Source organism: Octopus bimaculoides, chromosome 3 (assembly GCF_001194135.2).
Source record: "Octopus bimaculoides isolate UCB-OBI-ISO-001 chromosome 3, ASM119413v2, whole genome shotgun sequence".
NCBI lineage: Eukaryota > Metazoa > Mollusca > Cephalopoda > Octopoda > Octopodidae > Octopus > Octopus bimaculoides.
In genome coordinates this window covers 121194905-121213102 of record NC_068983.1, presented here as the reverse complement: position 1 = coordinate 121213102, position 18198 = coordinate 121194905, and the positions used below count along the sequence as shown (strand labels likewise).

General features: G+C 33.8%; 1 protein-coding gene across 2 annotated transcripts in view; it reads right to left on the bottom strand.

Moving 5' to 3' along the window:
• The window catches only part of LOC106874285 (calcium-dependent protein kinase C), a 344185-nt gene that overhangs the window by 62831 nt on the left and 263156 nt on the right, over positions 1-18198 (bottom strand). For both annotated transcript variants that reach the window (XM_052966508.1, XM_052966507.1), the window contains exons 7-13: positions 14622-14853; positions 12937-13062; positions 9867-10040; positions 7013-7104; positions 3902-3964; positions 1296-1434; positions 55-135 (exon numbers count right to left, since the gene is read on the bottom strand). In XM_052966508.1, coding sequence (XP_052822468.1) covers positions 55-135; positions 1296-1434; positions 3902-3964; positions 7013-7104; positions 9867-10040; positions 12937-13062; positions 14622-14853 — 907 coding nt within the window. The remainder of the gene's footprint in view (positions 1-54; positions 136-1295; positions 1435-3901; positions 3965-7012; positions 7105-9866; positions 10041-12936; positions 13063-14621; positions 14854-18198) is intronic.

Genomic DNA, 18198 nt, shown 5'->3' with positions numbered 1-18198 from the left:
ATATATATAAAGAAATATTTTCAATTTATAGAAAGAGTATGCAAGCACATTTACCTGTCCTGCTAACATTTCATATAACAATACACCATAAGCCCACCAGTCAACTGATTTCCCATATGGTTGATACAATACAATCTGAAATGATGTCAATCAATGGAGAATTAGAAGAAATAAAACAGAAAATGTAAATGTACTTTAGTCATAAACTGAAATATAGCCATCAAAAAATTTTGTAAGAATGCTAAATTATTTAGATATTTTTTTGAACATCAATTTTACCTTGAACAACAATTGTTAAATCAAACTCACCTGTAAAAGTGATAGGTACTGACCCTCTTCTCCAACTAGAATTTCAATGCAAAAGACTGATACCAATACCAGGTTGCTGTTTTATTTGTTGAAGCAATGTGTATATCAGATAATTGTTGTACTAACATCTATTGCAAGTTAGGTTGATTAAGCCAACTTCTCCAGGCAGTGTTCATTTAATATCATGGTTGGCATTTTCATGAGATGTATTATGAAACTCCCCAAAATATAATCTGGATTGCTGTACTAGGAAACTAAGGATATATGCTATTAGTGTAAAGGTAGCTAAATATATATTAAGATCAAGACAGAAGATGTATTTGAGTGTGTAGCCCTTATGTTTCAGTTAGGATGATATAAAGCAGGACTAGTGCTATATTTCAGTTAGAGTAACAAAATCTAAGAATGGTCTCTGTATTACAGTTAGGGTGATATAAATCAAAAGTTGTTGCCATATATGAAATTTGTTGCTTGGGCTTAACATTCTACTTGGACTTGTTGCAAATATTCAGACTAGGACTTTAGTCAGAAGATAACTCTTAACCCTTTTAATACAGAACTACCCAAGATCACCCATGCAACTATGGTACAAATTTCATATTTTTAAGTGAACTAAACTAAAACCTTCCATAAAAAATTCATATTAATTTATGTTCCAGACACCAGTTGAAAGGCAGTGTAATTTAACAGGAATTTGGTAAAGAAAGGTTTAAAGTGTGTTTCTTTATTGCCCTATTCTCAGAGACCTTCTTTAATGTCATGGTCACAGCACTTACTCCTCTGATTAAATCATATAAAAATTTCAGTTAGAGTGACATAAACCAAGAGTGAGCCCCTATAATTCATGTAGAGTAACATGGAGTAGAGATAGTCCCTACTTTTAACTTAGTATGATATAAACTATGAGTTGTTATATATTTCAGTAAGGATGACATAAAAGAGGTGTGTTCTCTTTAGTTCAAACAGACAAAGAAAAGCTCTCCTACCTCAGGTGCTATATAGTCAGGTGTGCCACAAAAGGTTCTGGTAGTTTTGTCCAGAATAATTCCCTCTTTGCACATGCCAAAATCTGCTATCTTGATATGGCCTTCACAGTCCAACATCACATTGTCCAGTTTTAAATCCCTAGTTTAGAAAGAGAAAAAAAGAAAATTAATTATTAAATAGCTACTTTCTTATATTCATTGTTTCAGAAGTAAGAGCCTTGTCTAAAATAGTTTTTCTATCTTTAGTCTGTGACTTGTTTCAAACAGGATTTATAAAATGCAAATAGAGTTGTTAGAGACAGTATAATTAGAATGATAATAGTTTCAGAACTTTGGCACAATGCCAGTAATTTTAGGAGTGGTGGTGGTGGTGGTGGAGTAAATCATAAACTTCAGTGTCCAAGTGGTACTTATTTTATTGGCCCCAAAATGATGAAAGGCAGAATTTGAACTCAGAATGCAAAGATGGTTGAAATGCTAAGAATTTTCTCCAGCATGCAAACATTTCTGCTAGCTCACCATCTTATATCATCAGAATGATTATGCGTTGTTTGAACCAACAAAGTAGCCTCTATGCAATAGTTTTACCTGTGGAAAACAGTCATGGGTGGAAAAACCTTGATCACAAATTTGTTCAGTCAAGGCTTACTAACGGATACACAACACCATCAACATAATAACCAATGAATCAATAGAAAAGCATTCTGCACAGTTGCTCACCCTATTAGAAATAGCAGCCATATATCCCTCATATAACAACCAACTATTATATGAAATAAGTGGAGGCGCAATGGCCCAGTGGTTAGGGCAGTGGACTCGCGGTCATAGGATCGTGGTTTCGAATCCCAGACCGGGCGTTGTGAGTGTTTATTGAACGAAAACACCTAAAGCTCCATGAGGCTCCGGCAGGGGATGGTGGTGAACCCTGCTGTACTCTTTCACCACGACTTTCTCTCACTCTTACTTCCTGTTTCTGTTGTGCCTGTAATTCAAAGGGTCAGCCTTGTCACACTGTGTCACGCTGAATATCCCCGAGAACTACGTTAAGGGTACACGTGTCTGTGGAGTGCTCAGCCACTTGCACGTTAATTTTACGAGCAGGCTGTTCCGTTGATCAGGTCAACTGGAACCCACGACGTCGTAAGCGACGGAGTGCCAACAACAACAATATATGAAATGAAAGATACATTGGATAAGACAACCACAGATAGGTTATGAGTGAATAAAAAAGAAACTAATTGCAGCTGGAACATCTTTCATCAGAGGTCTGCCGAATCAGGGCTGAGCTGGAGCTAAACAATATCTAGCATCACACCTTTGAGTGCATATAAATCCTCACTAACACAGAGTGGATTCCAGATTTGAAGATAGTTAAAACAGCAAACAAGAAAGATTAATAAATATATTATTTAGGGAGTTTTGTCGATAGTATCAACGTGTATTCATATCAGGTTTATTAGATACATCACCAAAATCCTGTGGTGATATAGCTGCAATGTTATATGGATCTAACATTTAAAAAATATCCTCAAGATATCATCACTGAAGAAACCTTCACATATATAATCAAAAGATGTGGCAAGATAGTGTAAAGATATTGATCGGAAAATAGCTTTAATGAAATAATATATAACTTGAAATGAGATAGATTTAAGATATAAAAGAGGAATAAAATTAATGAAATAGCACAAAATTTCCACTGGTTTGTCATGCCTATTAAGGTGGTGGAGTAGTGGTGGGGCACCAAAAGTGTCTTTCCTCACTGTATTCTCAGTACACAGTAGGCAAAGACACGTTTGCACACTGAGATATGGTATGCAATTATCAAAATTATATCAGTGTTAAACATATTTAAATCAAACAATTTAATTGGCAAGTTGGTTTTGAAAGCTGATTCTGGTTTGGGACATCTCAATATATTCATGGTAGCAAATTTCTTAGGAAAAAGTATAAATACCACAACTTCTAATTGGTTCACCAAACTTTACATATTTGCTTATAGGTACAGTGTGATATTGTTGAGAGAGAGAGAGAGAGAGAGGTACAGGAAGTGAAGAAGGAGTTACTAGAAAGGATGATACAGAAGAGGTTATCAGTAACAATAGGTTGCATGTTGATACTGCAATTAATATGATACTAAGCTGATTTGACTTTAAAAATACTGTTGAGAAAAGATGATTAAGGAGATACTAGTTTCCATCCATATTCTGATCCTACTCTCATGTGACACGGATAGAATGGTTCTGTAAATATGAGGATTTTCAAATAAATTGTCGAAGTACGTAAGAGTAAAATTCCTATTCTTGTCATTAAACACTCACATGATGTTGGTGTAGTTACTTTCTACTTAGCTAAGTAGACTGAAGATAGTAAAGATTAAAACATTTTTTGAGTAGTACACCATGACAAATGTAGGAGCAAAGTTTGAAATTATTCAACAAAGAACTGGTAGCCCAGTTAGTTTAGATCTTTAATATCAGTACCAGCATTAAGGTAGTGAGCTGGAAGAATCATTACCACGCTGGACAAAATACTTAGTGGCATTTCTTCTGACTTGCAAAAGCAAACAGTTGAAACAAGACAAATGGATAACATTTCTATCTTACCTGTAAACTATACCTTCGTTGTGAAGGTAAAAAAGACCTATTGCAATTTCTGCTGCATAAAATCTGAAAGAGAAAGGAAAAAATGTCAATATATCAATAGTATGGCAGCGTGTATCTAAAAAAGAACAACAACAGGGAAGAGTAAACAAAAATGATCATTCAAAATGAGAACAACATAAAACAAGAAATCACTAAATAAAGGAAGAGTCAGCAGCACTGTACATGATCTACATGAGGACTTTATCATAAAATTTAGCTTACTCTCGGTCCTAAAAAGTATTCAGTCTTTCTAAAAGATGAAACAATTGCAAATTAGCAACATTTTTTTTTTTTTTTTTTTACAATATTTCATTTACAATATTCTATTTCAAACAAGACAAATCATTTCAAAAACATGAATTCCAATGGACACCAATATATCTATGATAATAACGGGGAAACTATTTATATATGAAAACCTAGAAAATTGAGATATTCAGACTATGAAGATTGAAAATAGAAATGATCCTCATAAAGCAGGGATGATACTGTACAATATTATGTGTCATTTTACTGCCAGAGAGAAATATTTATATTTAGTGACTAATAAGAACAAGATGAATGGTGTTCTTTTAACCATCTATCGACCATTCCTGCTAGCCTGCTCTTCAGTTGAAATGGTCCAACACCTTCTGTAAGGATGATTTAGATATAATAATAGCAAAAGCTAACCACAACATCATTTGTCTATGCAAAAATTCCAAAGCTGCAGTGTATGTTACATATTGTAAAAATGAATCACAAAGAGTTGAATGTAGAAGATATTGGTGCATCATGCCAAAGTCTAGTCATATGGACCACTGTCATTCCTATTATTAAATTGTGTTTGTTCTCAGTCTAGAAGAACTTATAATGTGGCTATTCAACAACAGACCCAGAGATGTCTTATTTGACTATGTACAATATGTTGGTACAAAAGCAATTATGATAAATGATTGCCAGAGAGATTACAGAAGCCTTTAAAATTGAGCACTCAAAGAAACAATATTTTTAGCTTTTTAGCTTCCAGATCATTCTTGTTTAACTCCTTTGATATGGAAACTACTGATACTGCTGCAGTGAATACGAAATCATTTTTACAAGATGTAAAAGAATAAGATTATTGTTAATTAAAATAATGTAGAATTAATTATCAGGACCTAAAAAAAATAAATGATATTCTTGAAGAGACAGGCTCTTTTGTCTTGGCCAAAAAATGGTGGGTTATGAGATCATCTTGATCACCATTTTAAGGCTAAATAAAATAACAAACAACTTAGAATATTGTAGAAAGTAACTTAGAATTTAAAACATAGAGCATAATTCTGTTACTAGAAAGAAATAGTATAGGAAATTTTAAAATGTGTGAAAATAAAATGAAGTCACTTTTCTGAGGATAGGTGTACCTTAATTATGGTTTACATTCCCTATTCATTACACTAGAGAGCGATTTTAGTTAGACAGAGCTTTAGGATGTGATATAAATATAGCAAATGTTAAGTAGTAAGTTGTAAAGTCAGTAGTAATAGTAAAGCAATTCAACAATTTTGTGAGATGATACTGAGATGACAGAATAGTAGTAACATGATACTATTGAACAAAGACATGATATTACATACAGTAAGTACAGTAACAGTACAATGATATAATTCTGTACAGCAATAATAACAGTTTATAGCATATAGTAGATGCATGATACTACAAAAAAAAACAACAAAAAAAAAACAGTACTAGCATTGTAACGCAACAGTTTTCAATTGTTCAGTCAACTGGACTATATACAAAGCTCATTCAATTCATATTTAACCCTTTCATTATCTGATTTATTTTGAGATGCTCTGTGTTTCTTTCAATTAGTTTTAAATATAACAAAGAAGTTAGTAAAATTAACTTCGTTATCATTAAGTTAGTGTTAAGAACATAAACTGTAACTAAGGTTTGGTGGAAGATTTTAATTCAAAACTTATGAAAACAAGACATTTGTACTACAAAGCCAGAGGTGCTTCCAGCCAAGGGTTAAAAATGGCTGAAAATTCCACAGACACTTGTATACTTAATGAAATTCTTAGACAGAATCAAGGTAACACAGTATGACATAGCTGGACCTTTGAATTACAGGTACAATTCATCCAACAGGCTTTTATACATTTTTCTCTCTATCCAATTTCACTTACAAGGCATGGGTTGATTCAAGACTAAAGTAAATGACACTTGACAAAGATGCCATGCAGTGGAATTAAAACTCTTGACCATTTGATTGAGAATTGAACTACTTATTCACTCAGCCATGCATTTAAAACAACAGTACAATAACAGTAATAGTATGGTACTCTTATTCTTTTACTAGTTTTAGCTTGCAAGCTGCAGCCATGCTGGGGCACCGCTGTTAGTTTTACAACACTTTCATTACTTGAAATCTTCCTCTGATATGTGGTATTTGGTGAGTGAGGAAGTTTGAGGTTGTTGCCCTCATTTGTGCTTCCTACCATGAGGTTGGTTTACCTAGAACTCTTGAGGAGATCCAGTTTTGAAGACACCTACATCCACCCGATATAGGTCTCTCAAGTTTTGGAGGAGGATACTGAAGAGCTGTAAGCCCTTGAAATCTAAGATTTTGCAGCGTCTGGTCCTAGCAATGTTGTGATCTTTGCAACTATGCTGTGATGCCCTTTTCTGGTGTTTGTTGTAACTTTCAATGCCAAAGTTTGCATGTCTTTCCCACCTTTGTTCTAGGTAGTGGAGTCTTAACTTTATTATCCTTCCTCAGAAGTATTATAGCAATACAATGTAGCAGCAATACGGAGTGACACAATCTTACAGTAAGACTATTAACATGGTAACACAACACTACTGTAACAAATTTTTGTAGTACAATAATGGTATAACAACACAATACAATAACATAACACTACAGTCACATTAAAGTAACAATAATATCATTGTAACATAACAGTAGAATACAGAAATAAAACATTGCATTATAGCAAGAGTTTACAGCACAATACAGTGACCATATACACAGATGTATTGCAGTAACATTAAAATATTATATTAAAAAAATCCCAAAACAAAAAGAAACTGAAGTGTACTTACACTGCCACAGGTTCTTTGAACTTGCCCTCCTGTTGGATTCGGTACATAAGATCACCACCATTAACATACTCCATCACAAAATACAACCGATCCTGTCAAAAGATACATAAAACAGAAGCAGCCTGAGAAATGATGATAATCTCAAAAAGGAATTGGTGGCATCCTTTGTAGCATACTAAATATACCTTCCTGTCAAACTGAAGATCCAGGTTTGATTACAAACCTGGGTCTCAAAGCAGTTTATTTCATATGTAAGATCAAAAATCATGGATGCAACTCATCACAACTCTGACTTTCTTCAAATGGCCCATTCACCATCCATGACCTTATTGCAGGGTCTCCAGGTTTAAAGTGCTTGCTTGATGCTGTTGTTTGTCTCTAGTTCACAGAGAAAAACTTGTCTGACCATGGGGAAATATTATCTTACTTGGAAACAAATGAGCGTTGGTAACAGGTAAGGCATTTTGCTACAGAAAATCTGCCATAAAAATCTCCATCTGATCCCATGCAAGCATGGAAATATGTTCATTCACTGAATGATTATGATTTATGTTTGTTTGCCAATGTTTAACGGTGAAGGACATAAGCACTGGCATTGGCCCTCCCACCTCCCACTAAAAGAAAAAAAAACAAAAACAAACTAATACTTTCAATCAAAAATATCTTGTATTTGTTCTAAGTTGTGTAGATACTTCCTTTTCAATCTTATGAATGGAAAAATAGTAAGCCAGCAAGTGAACCATAGGAAATCTACAACAACCAAGGCTATTCTTCATGAAAAAGCAAAGAATAAATGAAATAACCTTCAATTGTGCATTGAAGCCAATTTCTCTAGTGTTAGTTTGATAAAGGTCATTGTGGAGGAAAGTAATCATGTCAAACCAGTTACTTGCTTGTAATTATCATATTGTGGTAAAAAACTCATCTAGTGTGCCTCACTCATTGAGTTTGTATACTGTTATCTCCAACGATAAGTCTACTGTATTACTATTTAGTGTTAGTTTTCACAACTGAGATTGAGGTTGTTTGGTTTTCAGAAAAAGGGCGGAGTCCCTTTTGTGTCTGTCTGTATCTCAGAAAACCCGCTGTCATCCCTGAATGTTCTTCTTTGGTTATTTTATGTTACTGCGGGCGTGACTTTGTACCAGTGTGACTAATTTTCTGCTGCTTCTAGAATGATGAGCCGACAAAGTTTTTGTAAGATAATTTAAATATATCTAGTTGTTTTCGTTACATTAACCTGAGACACATAATGATATGTAGATAATTGTGTATCCATGGGTGAAAGTGTTTCAGTATATCCAACATTTTTTTTTCTCATTCGGTACTTTTCGCCCGCGTGTGTCAGTCATAATAAATATGTTGAACGTATTTAGTAATCAAACTTTGTTACAAGAAAGTTGTATACAGGAAGTCAAATATCAGTAAAACCCTGTTCAAGTAATTTTTGTATTTAAGTTTGTCTTATTTTGTATTTTTCTTATTTTGTAGTCTACTGTACACTTGCCATACATCGGTATATACATGCGGTACACCTGCACATTGTTATGTACTAGTAGAAAATGAATGGCTCCAAAAATTTTAAACCATTGTTCGTCTTTGTTATCACAATAGTGATTGTGACCCTGCTTGCCTAGATTTCTACATGAAGCAGCAACATATACTGATCATCATTAGCTTTCATTTTAATATCCACTTGCATGGATAAGACAGGATTTTCTAAGAGGTAGATTTTCTATGGTCATATGCTCTTCCTGCTCCCTTATTCACAGTTATACTTCCCCATAACCAGACATCATCATCATTTAACATCTGTTGTCCATGTTGGCATGAGTTGGATGGTTTCACTGGGCTGGCATGCTGGAAGGCTGCACCAGACTGCAGTCTGATTTGGCATGATTTTCTATGGCTGGATGGCCTTCCTTATGCCAACCACTCTGAGAGTGAAATGGGTGCTTCTATGTGCTACCGGCATGTTTACACAAAAGATTGAGGACAAATAACATTTCTTGTATGATGGTGATGCTCATTTACAACTATTATATGATGTCAAGACAAAGATTCACACACAAACACAGGGGAGAGAGAGAAAGAGAGAGAATGAACCTCTTTCAATTTCTATCTACCAAATACACTCACAAGGGGACTATAGTTGAAGACACTTACTCACCGTTCCACACATTGGGACTGAACCCAATATCATGTGATTAGGAAACAAACTTCTTAACCATACAGCTATGCCATGTCTTATATGTACATTTTGATATATGTATAATAATGTAATATATGTATGATATAATATAGGAATATTCATAATATATGTATCTTGCAATACATGTATATATATTATATGTATATCACAATGCACACAGATATTTACAAAATGAATGCAAAGTCCACTCTGAAGTTTCATGTGGAAAGGAAATAATAATTTTGAAAATTAGCTCAATGATTCTGAAAGTTAATGTCACTTCTACGATGAACTTAGCTCAAGGGCAAATTTTAATATACCACAGCAAGTTGAAAGTTTCCACTGACATTCCACAGCATATTTTCATTGAGGACTTACATTGTCCATTCATTAGTCCATACCAATATACATTCATCTGTCCTACATACATCAACTGATACTTCTAATATCCAGCGACTATCACAGCTGGTTTGACTTATGCCTGTCATGTAGGCTAATATGATACATCTAACAGATTACATTGTTCTCACTCATTTCTCTCTATTTTCTACAAACTCCTACATTCAAAACTTATATCTTGTTACCATGCAGTCATATCAGATTTTCTCAATTATTTATTCTGCAAATAAATCCAAGTAACAAAAATGGGAAATGTGAACTAACCATAGTTTGGAAACAAGAATGCAGTTGGACAAGGAATGGAGGTTTATTTGCAAGAGCCAGAACTCTCTTCTCTATCATTGTACATTCGACATCATCATCCTGAATGATGACATCTTTCTTTAGAATTTTTATGGCGTATAACTCATCTGTGCTCTTCCGTTCTGCTAAAACAACCTAAATTGAAATAAACAAGCAAATAGATAACATCAACATTCATAAACAGATCAATAGAATTGCAGTAGTTTAGCCCCATGTCAAGAGCTGGGGTTACTATAATTGATATGTAATCAATTTTGATGACTTCAAATACCATCAAATTCAAGCCCTAGTGCCTATATTAAGAACCAATGTTATTTCATGAATTTGGTGTCTGGCAGAACCAGTGAAGCGTCACACTTAATAGCTTCAGTTACTTAGATACATCCTTTTATATTCTGAATTCAGTCCCTACCAGGATCTAATTTGCTTTTCTTTTCTCTGGAGCTGATTAAGCAACATACCAGTCATCTACTGGAGGCAAGTTTAATCACCTCTATACTTACCTCAAAATTGTGCTTCAGTTAGAAATCAATGTTATTTAGTCAGTAGGAAAGGAACTATTAGCATGATCATTGCTGGCCTATTGACTCAATAAGGTGTTTGACGTTTAGTCTGATTATCAGCAGGTCGGTGCCAAAAGTAAAAAAAAACATTGGTAGGGTTGTGGATACACAAAGTTTCAGAGGGATTCAGCAAAGTCTTCAGTGTAAATGAGGGCAAGTGCATCGGAGAGAAAGAATTGCTCAAGCAAAGGTTGAAGATGAAGTTTGATGGTTCTCTATTTCATTTAAAACCTGCTATAGCTCTGGTTGGATTAAAAGGAAAATCGAAAATGTGCAGACTTAATGTTTCATACAGAGTAAGAGGAGATTACCATTGTTTCTTTTGAGTGTGGGAGTTAGTAATTTATAACACCATGAATTGGCAGTCATTAGAGCAGTACAATGTATTGGTGTTTAGCTATCTAATGAACCAGCCTCTTCTGGTGAAGTTTGAAACTGGTACACTAATTTTATTATTACGCTAAACTTTTAGCAGAAACTATATCAGCACACCTAGATAAAGATGGGGGAAAAGATACTATATTACAATTTAACTCGGCTAAATGTCAATTTAATTCTGCTATATTACAATTTAACTTTGCTTAATCATAATTTAAGTCTATATTATAATCTCAAATCTCGACAATGGAAAATGATGTCAACAAATTGAAACAATGAAAGGTTATCTCTTATTTTGTGAGAGTCTGGTCCATCTATTATTACAAATTCCATTAATGCAAAGGATTTAACTTTTTTCTTTTTCTTTCAAGGCTAAACAATTTTAACCTGAAATCAATTCATAATTTATCAAATAGACCAGCCGATGCCAGAAAGAATGTAATTAGATCAGATGCTAAGAAAAAAAAAATTCAGAAGAGAAGAGAAAGATGAGAGGTTGTTAACACTGTTTTGCGCTAAAACTGAAACTTACTGCCCGCCCCACCTCCACTGCTACCATATTCCTGATCAGCTGATAACAACACCAACATGATTATTACACATTCAATATCTAATTATGTCTAGTTACCTAGTCTGCAAAGCTTGCACTCTCAACATTGAGAAAATTGTGTGGGAAGGAAATGGAACAGTGATAAAAGATAGGTTAGCCAAGAGCTCATTTGAAGTTTTACACTGAGTTAGACATTTCCATCACCACCACTGCCACCACCATCACCCCTACTACCACCTCCACTTCAACTGCTGCAATGAATTTGTCTCCCAACACTGTAAAACAGTAGCCAATTTATTCATAAAACCACCACTACTTTTTAAAATCATCTTAAATCATAGATTCCCCAACAGACTGTGTTCTTGTCATCAATTGCACCACTATTGTGGATTATGCCAAACTACCTTGCTTCATGTTGTCTCTATTTAAATATACACACTTTACTCATTTTATTGCAGCCACATTATCTTGACCAATCATATTCCCTAAAATCATACCTTTCTGCAAGAATCCCGTCACTACTGTCATCATTACATGTTGCCTTCCCCAATAACTTACAGCATCTGGAACTAAAATTTAACTGTATTAATCACAAACAAATTCTAACAATACCAGTTCCAGGAATGTAGAAGGATAATGAATTCTTCCCTTACTATTTGGACAAAGAACAACACATGTACAAATAAAACATGTACAAAATTCAAACAGACAAACAAGCAGTTTCTTTAAGAGTATAATAATAAAAAAAATTTATATTTTTGCAGTTAAACTAAATGTGGTTTAATTGAATTAATAAAATATACATAAATTAAATATAGAGCTACTTAGCGGAATTGCTGACATTAGATATGATTTTATTGCATGAAAATTTGTTTGGTCTACCTATCACTGTTCAATACAGATTATTAACGGTAGAATGAAGCTATCTTTAGCAAGTCCCATGACAGCTACAACCTGTTGAGAGAAGCAATAAGCTGCTGAAAATTGCTTGCAAAGATGTTAATATGTAGTTTCCAAAAATATTTCCTGTTATAACTCCAATATTATAATATTTTTGCAGAAAAACCAAATAGGATTTAAGCATATCAATCTTATAAATATTATACATATGCTTGACACAGAGTACCATTTGATAAACTTGATGTATGGCATATAACATGAAATGATATCCTACTGAAAACTCTCATCTTAAAAGTTCTGAAATAATGTTTTTAATACTTGTAGATACCGGAGTCAGTACTGAAAATTTAGTGGTATTAAGGCTTTCCTTTCTTCCTTCTTTCTTGGGCCCACAACTCCTGATAGAATTGTAGGGGTGTTGTTATGACATAAGGCATATCTCAGGCATTTTAAACTTGTTGGAGCTGGCCATCCCACTCTAGGTTTGAACAGAAGAGAGAAAAAATGATAGAGAAAGAGAGAAAGATCAATGAAGAAGAGAGAGAAGAATCAACCTCAGTTTTAGTCTTACCTGCAATTAACAAAAAAACCCCCAAAAAACTGACATTGGTGAAATATGAAACATTTAGCATTTGTTTACCTTTCCAAAACTGCCTTTGCCAAGCACTGTCATAAAATTGAAATCACTAGCACGAACGAGGTCTTGTTTGCTCATGTTTTGATCATTCAAAGATGATGGAAGATTGCGCTCAGCAATTTGTTGTTTCTAAATAATTAGAAATTAAACTGGTCGGTATATAAAATAAAGCATTTTGTGAAAAATATGCAATCAAAAATTGAATCATTGGTTTAGTACTTGGCTTCAAACATTTTTTTGAAAGCCCCTCAATATTAGTTTAACATTTTCAGCAAGGGATCAGCATTAAATTTCAAACATTAATTAGCTATGTTATACATTACATACATACAGCTGTACTCAAACACACACACACACACACACATCCAGCTCTGACCTAGCAGACCAATGGTAAATCAGGCTGTTACTAAAATGACAAGGGTGTGATTCACACATGTCAGATATATTGTGTATATTTGAAGATCACACTCTGACATGCAGTTGATTGCTGTGTGCAGTTCAATGTGAAAGTATGGGCATGCTGTATGAAGTATAGGGTAGTACTCTGACTACATAACATCTAGTCCGATCATGTTTTTTTTTTGTCTCTACTATGTTTCTAATTTAGAAAGAAGTGACACACAAATATCATATTTATTGAAAACAATCTGCCAGAGTTTGCACTGGTTTTATGATACAAAGATCTCTACTTCTGAAGTTTTCAAATTTCAGTTAAAACATTCCATCATGATTTTATTCAAGAAACTTTTTTCATGTTTTATACATCAGTTTAATAATGACAGTTATTTTACTAAATCCCTTAAATTGACAGACAAACAGTGTATTTTGCAAGAAATATGGCAATGAAAGAGGTTAAAACGATGATGACATCCGAATGCCATCTCATATGTAATGAAGAGAAGAAAAAAGAGGTTGTAAAATTCATGCCTTTGCTAGGGCACAATCAATTTTAGTGAAATAATTGTAACAAGGAAAGGAGATCAAATTCCTAAGTTAACTGATCAGAGTAGCCTATGTGCATTGTAATAGTGAGCTCCACCCATGTTCAACTACATGCCATTTGACTGAAATCTACTTAAGATGCAGTCTTATTAACCTATTAACAAAATATTCATTGATTTAAGTCAACTTAGACACAACTATGTTCATTTTCATGACTGAAATCACTTAAGATTTTGTTATCTTCCCCTTTAGGCTTTTTACTCACTATTCCAGATTTTAAACATTTTTGGAAGTAAATTTCAATAACTTCCAAGTTTACTTCTAAAATGTGAAAAGAAAATTTTGGTTTCTCATACTAACTGACATACCATCAGTTACTATGACAAGGCTACAGTTGATCCAATCAATGGAACAGCCTGCTCCTGAAATTAATGTGTCAGCAGCTGAGCACTTCACAGATACATGTACCCTTAATGTAGTTCTCAGGGAGATCCAGTGTGACACAAAATGTGAAAAAGGCCGGCCTTTTGAAATACAGGTACTACTCGTTTTTGTCAACTAAGTGGACTGGAGCAACATGAAATAAAGTACCTTGCTCAAGGACACAATGCACCTCTGGGAATTGAACTCATGACTATCATCATCAGCCAAATTTCCTATCCATTACGCCACACTAATATAAATATCTCACACACGCTGTCATGTTTTAATCAAGATAAATCAACAGAAAAGACAAGGATAATTACTTCAAATTTGTTCTTCATTTCCTGAATACTTGGAGACAGTTCATCAGGTACTGGGATTCCATAATACTCTCCTTCTTCTTGATTCAGTAATTTAAACCAACCATCTACTGGGTTTTTGATAAGTTCAGAAATACCAAACGACAGCGAGCCCATGAAATCATTGCGTGTAGTGCGGTCCCAATCCCAGACTTCAAAAGATAATCTCTTGGACATATCTTCTGGAGCAATTTCACTGGAAGGGAAAAGAAATCAATAACCTTAGAGCAAATTAAGTTCAGAGATCATCTCATGAATGTACTTTTTATTACAGAAGAGAAAAAAAAAATATTTAGCGATAAATGAATAATCTAGTGTGGGTTGGTTCTCCAAAGTTACAAACACTGACCACTTGGTATTGCTTTTTGATTTTCTAATATTGACCTTTCCATCTCCATTAGGACATCCCATTATAAAATTTAAATCTAAACATAGTCACTATTCTGAAGACAGGAAGAAGTGTACAGAAAGGTTGTTATATTTTCAGATTGAAAAAATTATATAGAATTCTAATACTGCCTTCTTCTGGAAATGGTTAGATCCATCTGAACAATTTTACAGCATAGAGATAATAACTTGAATAAAACATCCAATTATCTGTGATGATTTTCTATTTATTGTAAGAGACTGAGAACAAGTGATCACCATTTTGAAGTCATGGAATTCATCAGAAGAGAATTGGTTACCACTTGGAGCAGGGTAAGAAACAATATAGAAACTTGTACATTAGCTTGAAAGGTCTCAATTTTTAGGAAATCTGTTACAGAAAATTTGGTCACTACTTGAAGAAATGAGCCAAAATGTAGAGCCTAATCATTTTTTTTTTGTTTTGTTCAAATATTGCTATCAGGAGAAAGGAGAATTGTAAAGAACACCTTAATTTACTTTCATTTGGATCTTATTTACTTTCATTTGGATCATCTTATTTGAGAAAAATTACACATGACACAGCATTAGTACATATTTCTTAGCTTGCTCTAAAACAATTTCTGATTGTACAAAAGCTATTATGATAACTTTAGTGCAGTGAGAAAGTGAAATACTCTTACAGTGTGAAGCCATTTATCAATGAAACAATATCCTAAATAAATTCTCTGGGTTTATGTTTAGCAATTAATGAATGAGAAAGAATACAGACCATACCAAAGAATATATGAATAATAAAAATATTCTATAAAAATTTCAAATTTGCATTAAAATAACTGAGTTTCTTCAGGAAGTATGTATGTGTAATAACTGAAATATGGTAAATAACTCATTCTGATTTGGTGCAATTAAAACTACACATTACCTCATGTTACTTAGTACAATAAAACAGATTTAAAAGTGAGAGAAACTCAATGAGAGCAGATTTAACATTTTATAGAAGCTGAAATACAGCTTGTAAAATAAACAGAGGGATGTGTGTGTGTGTGTGTGTGTGTGTGTGTCTGTATGTGTGTGTGTGTGTGCGTGTCTGTGTGTACGTGTATGTGTGTATAATGACACAAATGGGCTTAGGCTCACTACAATTGTTTCAGGCATGTTTCTCTTATTGATGAACAAATTAATTTCATCATGTAAAAAAACTGTTTTCTTCAGGTGAATGAAAATTAAAATAAAACTTAACATTTAGGATTTTTCACACAAAGAGTAGAAAATACATGTTGATTCTCACATCTCAGTGCCAGTTGAGAGAGTATACATACATACATATATATATATAATAGAAAAATGTTACAAAAAGAAAATAGAAACTACACGTGGAAATGTAAGGGGAAAGTAAGAAGAAAAATAAGCGAAAATGCACACTGGAAATTACAAAAAGTAACGGCTTTTTATGAAAAGTAACAATACATATACACAATTAGATGATCTGAGGTCGGAATAAAAGTAATAAAAGTCATAATTGTGAATTGTTAAAGAGATTCAAAGGCATATGAGTTTTGTAAAATTACTGATCACTTTGAATGTGCACCAATTACCGAATGGTGTTGGGTCTACTAGTCCTTGAGTAAAAAGATTGTGTAGGGGAGGTAAGTAGTTCTGGATTTGGTGCAATTAGGGTAGATATAAATCTGCAATGTGAATGGTGTGTTAGGGGGTTAGTGGTATTAATTGAAACGTCAGTAGTGTTCTGTATTAAGTTATGCGTTCATATTGAGTTGCGGAAGATATTTATTGATGAAAGTTGCCTCTTTGTTCATTCTTTGCTCTACTGAGGTGTTCTGTGAACATTGATAGAAGGGGAAAATTAGGAAATTAGGATTAAGGTTTCTAGCACACCTTTCTATGTGTTCACTGACTTGTATCTGTCTGTATTGTGGGTGGTGGATTTGTTCTTTGGGGAGAATGGTTCTTCAGTGGAGTGATATTCCTGTTTGGCCAATATAATGATTACCACACCCTAAGCATATAATGGTATATATTAGGTTTTCTGAGGCACAGGTGAAATTTGATTTAATCTTAAATATTTCACCTTGTTTAAAGTGGAATTCTGAACCCTCCAGAAGGTGGGGGCATGTACCACAGTTAGGTCAACCACATTTTTTCACTTTTGGTTCCGTTGTTAATGGATATAGTCTTGTGCTGGTTAATATTTTTTTCCATGATTTCAGTTGCATTTTGCTTTTGATAATTTTGTGTGAGCCTAAAATTTTGTTCATCGTTTTATGTTCTGTGAGGATGGGTAGATTTTGGATGATAATGTTGAAGGCTTCATTGTTTCTAGGGTTATGTGTGGATATGTAAGTGAGTATTTTTAAGAATTTTTTCTAGCCAGAAGGTGATTGCTTCTATACAATAATTGTGTGGGATATTGGTGTACAGATTCACCACATCGAATGATACTAACAGGGTTCCTTCGTTTATTGTCTTCAAGAGGTGGTTAAGCATGTCTAAATCATCCCTGATGAAGCTTTTCACATATTTTAGAAATGGTTTGAGTATTATGTCAAGGAAGTTGCTCAAATGGTGGGTTTCACAAGCAGGGCCAGCAATAATGGTTCTAAGTTTGAGGTCAGTAGGAGGAGGAACATTAATGCATAGGCTTGGAGAAACTTTGCAAGCTTTACAAATATGTAGGTTTTTGTGTATTTTAGGTAATCCATAGAATAGACTAGGTATGTATTTAAAATTGGATAAATAGTCAATTTCATTTTTAGTGAGGCCCTTTCCATGTATTTGAAGTAAGGAGGATAAGTTTTTAAGTGTCTTCTGTGGTTGTGTTGTACTATCTTCTCATAGTAAATATTATTTTCCAACATGGAGAGTATTAAATTTTTGTAGTGCTCTGTGTCCATCACCACTACCGTATTTCCTTTGTCAGCTTCTTTAATGGTGAGGTTTATATCATTTTTTAACTTGATTAGGTCTTTCCATTCATTTGCGTTAAGGTTGGATTTAATTCATTGATTTTGTAGGGTATTAAAAGGAAAATTGATAATGTGTTCACAAAAAGCATCAAGTGCTTTATTTCTGCCTTTTATAGGACAGTATTCACTTTTGCTTTTTATTATTGAGTCATCTTCACTGGTGTAGTTGTGAAGTACTTCTGTGAGGC